This window comes from Schistocerca americana, chromosome X, assembly GCF_021461395.2.
Source record: "Schistocerca americana isolate TAMUIC-IGC-003095 chromosome X, iqSchAmer2.1, whole genome shotgun sequence".
NCBI lineage: Eukaryota > Metazoa > Arthropoda > Insecta > Orthoptera > Acrididae > Schistocerca > Schistocerca americana.
The window spans coordinates 770,324,439-770,331,271 of record NC_060130.1 but is presented as its reverse complement, the minus strand read 5'-3'; the positions used below and the strand labels follow the sequence as shown (position 1 = coordinate 770,331,271).

Here is a 6,833-nt window from a genome sequence, read left to right as displayed (position 1 = left end):
CCACGGCCAGATGATTTGTCTGGTGTTGTGGTAATAGAATCAGTCTATTTATTCATAGAGATGGTTTGAGGCTGAAATGATACAAGTGCTCTCTTGAGGTGTCAAGCTCAGAGTGCTACCAAAGGAGCTCCTAGTGCAAACTTTGTACACAGGGAGTATTACGTGCTCTGTAGTCAAGTGTTGCTACGGTATAATCATGTATTTCAAAACAATGAATGTTATCTACAGATTGCTGGTGTTCCATGATGACTGCAAGTAGGGCCGACTCTATAACAACTGCTTCAAAGCCATCTGTTTTATTATCTAAGCTATATTCATTATAATGCAAAAAGACACAGTATTTTCATGTGAAATTCTGTGTGGATACATACACTGCCATTATCTAGTATAGCTGACTAGTGGTGAACTTGTACACTTGTCTTGCAGATGTATTACTTCACTGGTACGGAAGTTCATGACTGATTCTCCCAAAATCTTAATTTTTGTGCTTGGGTGGAATGAATAAATGAGCAAATCCAACTTATTATTTGCTGTTCCTAGGCTCCTTGTTATTATAAAGTGATGGTGACTGCATTATGCAGAACCTTCTTTCTATGTTGCTTATGTTGTCAAATATTATATTTTTAAAACTCATGCACACATTTTGAATTCCTTTATTACCATTTTTCATATCTTTATTTACACAAAAAATTTTGCAGCTAAGTTTTGCCCTAGACAATCTGCATGAAGAATAAATTTACCTGTTCTTACCAGTTGACGGTTACAGATTTTAAGTCTATTGTTTGATGTGTGACAAGACTGTTTGTTATGTCTTTTTTGTCCATGGTAGCTGATAACGCATAATGAGAAACTCTTAAGGTAGCTTCATTGACAATGATCAAATTGGTGATTGATATACAATTCTTCTGTGGTTGTATCCATCTCTGTGCTTTGCTTACACTGCTTATTTTCTTTCGACGTGATTCAAGATTACTAGTTGCACTCCCACAGTTCATAATTGAAATTACCTGAAAGACATTTTTGTGCACAAATTTTACGTTATGTTTCACTACTTACATGATAATGTACTTTTAGCATGCTGTTTTCGTATGCAACTTTTGATCATTTTTCAGAAACAGAAGAGATATTTTGTGAAACTTCTAGTGTATTCAGAACACTTTTTCCTACATGAAGTTTTGAGATGTCCATTTTCAGCACATTGTTTCTGAATTGTTAACCTCACACTTGTTCATTCAGCTTTGCAATTTCATCATTACAATTCGCACACATTTTCTTTTTAACAGAAAAAATAATGTTCTTATGTGATAAATTTTCACACTGGCTGTCATCTTGTTGCCATAACGTCTGGTGTCACAGCTGGCCTAAAATACTGACAACATATACTCTCTCAACAGATTTAACTGTAAATTTGTTAAAATTTAAGACTACACATCCTGATAGAGACAAAATTTGATAAAGTGCCACGACTGTAAGAAATGTTGCTGAAGAAGTATCAAAACATTTGTCAAAATGGGAGCTGAGTCCTATTTTTCTTTTTAATCTATTTTGAAACTAATGTAGAATAGCAGCTTTCTTACTTAAATAATAGGGATAGGAAAGCACAAATGTAATGAGTAAATATAAAGTTGTTTAAGTAGTGTGAAAGTAAAAAGGTAAATGTGTTCTGGAAAGAGGAGGAGACGCAGGGGGGGACTGAAAATACTTTGTGGCACTGCTAGCATGTTTCTACCTTTGACCCACACCACACCCTCCCAGTTCTCTCTTCTCTGGAGAAGACTAGTGCCTTTGTGTAACAAATTGCTACATTTGTGAGATGTTACGGAGCTGCAATAGTTAAAATGTATCACAATTGGCGTGAATGTAGACAAATTAAAGGCTATAAACATGACTACAGAGTATTACAAAGACCATAGTGAATGCTTGGTTTGGTACATAATATATGGCAACAAATGTAGCAGTATGAAGCATGACACCCTGCAATTCTACAGCCATCAATCTGGCAAGATTTCAATCATGATCATGTGCTATGGCCTCAAACATATTAGCTAGCCCCATAGAAATCCCACAACCACCCAAACTTGCTTCACAGGTGATCATTGATCAAATCAGTATGTATTATGCAACAAAAAAAGGGTTATTAACAACTGGAGAAACATCTGACAAGTCATTGTTTTAACTTCTCAGATGAGGGCATGTATGTTTGGCATCAACAGCAGCTGTTTATCGATTCATCATGAAAGGCAACAACAATGTATCTCAGTAGTGACAGTTGTTTGCTATGGGCAAGTTTCCATAGCAAAGTTTCAATATCTGGTGTTTGTAGAGTGGCCACTAACTTCAGGTATCTCAATCTCCAGTAGTGACATTTGGCAATGATGCAACAATATGCAGCCAATCTGTTTATCAGATTACCTTAGTATGAGTTAAGTGTATTTTTTAGGCAATTAATATGAAAAAGTGGTTTTACTGAATGATGACTATGCAAATGTTTTGTGCCACTGCAAAATTTCAACATGCTCTATCAAATATAAAAAAAGGTCCACGCACTCTAAAAATATGCATTTCTATACCTATTTCATTATGTAATTATCTGCAACATCTATTATTCTATCATTTCTTGTTGGAGATACTGAGAAACAACAACTACTTCCAACATTACTTGTGTTTACATTTACTGTTCCTCGAGATAAGTAGAGACAGATTATTATGGAGACCAATGATCCACACATTTTGCAAATTAAGTAATTATGTTCACTCAATTTTAACCCTTTAAATCTGTCAAAAAAATACGATGCTGACAATACAGCCAAATGGAATAAGATATGGGCAGAAGATGTGTCAACCCCAGAATAACTATGAAATAAGATAATTTCAGATATGTCTTACTGCAAATGTCTATTGAGTAAACACCCAAAATAAATCGTGATATTATGTAAAGAATTGTAAGTTTCCTCAATACATACATCAAACTGCAATGGAATGTTATGAGAAAAGGGGGAAAACGTATGGCGGAAGAAGAAAAATAGTGTGAAAATTTATCAATAGATGGGACTGTATGTGTCAGGATACGTAAATGAAAACACCTGACATGCGCACAACCCATAGATGTTGGTATACACATGCTGGGTACACGGCTTTTCTTCCTTTTGCGTCTGCGATGTACGCCATGACTATCTCAATGCAGGATCGTGCTCTTCTTGTAAAGCTGTATTACAAGAATGATGACTGTGTACACATCACTATTAGCAGAAGTTCCGGACACTGAAGGGTTTGAAAAAACGCATTGGTCTAATGACTGCTGTGGGTCTGGAGAAAATGTTTCAGAAATTTGAAAAGATGGGTTCTTTTGGTGTGCAACATGGTAAAGGGAGGAAAAGAATTGACTCAACGTCCGTGGAAGCAGTGGCCACAGCAATGCAGGAGGAGACAGGTGGTGGTGTGCAAATGTGTAGTGCATGGAGAATTGCTCGAACATTGGACACACCTGTGAGCACGGTGTGTAAAATCCTACGAAACATCCCTCTTTGCTATCCATTCAAAATTACCCATGTGCACGAGTTGCTTCCTGTTGACCTGCCAGCAAGAGAGACCTTTGCTTTAAAATTTCTTGCTCGCACTGAAGAGGACAATGATTGGCCATGGAAGATTTTGTAGACAGACGAAGCCCACTTCCATCTGATAGGATATGTCAGTACACAGAATTATCGAATATGAGCAACGGAAAATCCACACGCAAATCAATCCGTACCACTTCATCCTGAAAAGGTCACTGTGTGGTGCAGGTTTACGGCATCATTTATCATAGAGCCATATTTTTTCAAAGAGACAGGTGCTTCTGGTCCTGTTACTTGTACATCTGTACCGTCACTGGTAAGCACTATGAGTGTCTTTTGCGCAAATACGTCATTCCAGCTCGGCAACAACTTGGAAGGGATCATTTTTATGCAAGATGGCACACCTAAACACATTGAAAATCCAGTTAATCAGCTGCTGAAGCACCATTTTGGAAATGCTAGAATTATCAGCCACCATTTCCCTACAGCCTGGCTTTCCCGATCACCTGATCCTAATCCAAGTGACTTTTGGCTGTGGGGCTATGAAAGATGTTACATTCAGTGTGCTGATTGCGAACATAGCTGCATTAAAGGCACAACACATTCTGAATATGACCCCAGAAACATTTCGATCAGTTGTGGAACATGCTGTTTCTCAATTTCAACTTGTTGCAGAAAACGGTGGACAGCATAGAACATGTTTTGCGCCAGTCAAATGGAAATTAATTATCCGATTTGATTTTGATTGATGATTTTTCATGCGGATTTTAGCCTCAGGACAATTAAAAACTGATGTGATTGATGCTTTATATGTGGTCTTTGGCCTCAGGACAATTAAAAACTGATGTGAGTGATGCTTTTTATGCGGTTTTTGGGGTCAGCACAATTAAAAACCGATTTTTCCGATCTGATGTGATATGACCTTGCCGTGGTGGATGAGCTTACATAATTAACAGTATCACATCTATACATCCATGCACACTGAGTAGTACAGTTTGTTTAACATCAAATTTACACCTTAGGAATGGTTGTGAGATTCATTTGTCATTTGTAATTGACCACTATTAAATTATAATGCTTACAGCGCCATCTATTGTGACATTTTGTAAGTATTTATTTTTCTTCTGCCATACATTCCCCCCCTTCTCCGATAATATTCCGTTGCAATTTGATGTCATTATGACCAGTGGTATTATTTCTACAGTGGTTTGAAAGTTTAACTTTAATTATAATTACCCTGTATATTTCGTAGCAATACAGAATGTAACACAATTGGTTCCAATTATTGTGTGTCATTTCACTGACTGTGTTTCATATTGTCACCGGTTGTCAAATTAGTTGAAAAGCCACTAACATAAAACATTCTACTGCTGGTATCTGCACCTGTTACCAGTATTGGCAGTTGGCAGAAAATGTTACTTACTTCCTGTTCACTGTTCATTCACACACATGTATTACACTGAACTAAATACGTGCTACAATAATTTCTGTAGCTATAAAACAACGCAATGAAATATATATGGGAATTAATGGGTGAAAAATAAATACATGCAATATACTGTTTATTTTTGGGCTTTAATAACTGGAAAACTGTTTTGTTAAAAAAATTGACAAGCACTGGAATGATAGAATACATTAAAGCCAAAATTAACGAGTATTAAAAGTTTCACGACGTTGTGGTTTTTGGTGAAGTGATGCCACTCGAACCACCATGGTGCGATCGTTTGATATACAGGTGAAGCAGCTTCAGCTTACTGTTGTTTAAGCTAGCTAAATGCGGTTGCAAAACTGCCTCTCCAACAATACCGTGTAATTCAACCATACAAAATACAGCAGATTTCCTCACAGAACTTTCTTCATTATCATATGCCTGTAAACAAAACAAATTATTTATTGAAATAAAAATGAGATAAAGTAGCTAATTAGTCCTAGAAATGTTAACACTTAAAATTTATCTAAAATAATGTAAACATCTGGAAATGATCAAAATATTATATGTTTTGTTTTTATGGTATGGGGTGATATTTTGTTTTTATTTCAGGCTGTACTCTTTCTTTCACACCATAGCACTTTTTTGCTTGTTACATGTGAAGGTCTCCCAAATTAATGATATAACTGAATAATATTTAAGTTGGGTGATGTTAACTAGGCAAGTCTTCAATTTCATTTTCATTTTTAACATAACTCTGAATACACTCTGTTGTAAATGATACTTTTCAAACCCCCATTTCCTGTATTCCTGCTGGTCTGTTAATCAATTATATGACATTTACTTGTGAATGCAAAAAAGATTATGTCCCTGTGATGCAGAGTTATTTACAAATACCAATTTCTCATTAATGATTTTCCTAATAGTTGAATGTTTGTGTTACAACTGACATCTATCACATAGCAGTTCGCATCATATAACAAAAATGTACACAATGTATCACAATATTTCTAATTCACTACTTACATTCACAATATATTATATATCCTATTCATGGCAGCAACAACAAGGATTGCAGATGTTCAAAAGTGATACCACGATTATTACATACAGACGTCACACAAAATTTGTTTAATTCTGTATTGGACAACACAGTGCTAAAAAATAATCAGTTCTTCTACTAGAAGCTTATTATAACTTCAGAATAACATTGGAAAAGTTTTACAAATAGAACAAAGAAATGCCAGGTTTGAAATAATATGGAAACCAGAAAATTCTGTCTTTCGTACAACATAATGTCAAAAACCATGCACAGGCGATAGGTTTGGACAGTGGTGCAGAACATCAGTTCAAATGTCTCGTAAGGCTTTACACTTTGAAGAACACACAATTTCAGCAGAGACAAGTAGAAGATACTAGAGTGCATCAAGGGGGCCCCATAATGCAATACATGTCATTAGCAAAATCTTAACAAACTAAGTTTCAAGACTTTTCACCACTATGTTACTGCCAATGATATTCAACAACTGTCCACACAATCATGCTTCTTATTGTTGTAATATGGAATTACAATATCACAACAAAAAAGGTGCCTATCTATCACCCCAACGGATTAAGTGCTTGAGATAAACAGCATTCGGCCATTTGTGTTTCTGTATACAGGGTGAGTCAGGAGAAAGGGTACATACTTTTAGGGGTGATAATAGGTGATTCTGAACAAGAAACTTAATATGGACATACGCCATATTCCGAATGGTTTCCGACATAGATCATATTCAATGTACACCGTTATTTGTTTTTTCGTAATATTCAAACATTGTCATTGCTGACAACATAACACAGCAGTGTAC

At 35.9% G+C, this 6,833-nt stretch overlaps 1 protein-coding gene across 8 annotated transcripts in view; it reads right to left on the bottom strand.

Annotated features, from left to right (window-relative positions):
* Positions 1-5,110: 5,110 nt before the first annotated feature.
* Positions 5,111-6,833, bottom strand: part of LOC124554970 (CLIP-associating protein 1-A) — a 250,544-nt gene continuing 248,821 nt past the window's right edge. For all 8 annotated transcript variants that reach the window (XM_047128704.1, XM_047128701.1, XM_047128703.1 and 5 more), the window contains one exon: positions 5,111-5,424. In XM_047128704.1, coding sequence (XP_046984660.1) covers positions 5,221-5,424 — 204 coding nt within the window. In that variant the 3' untranslated portion in view covers positions 5,111-5,220. The remainder of the gene's footprint in view (positions 5,425-6,833) is intronic.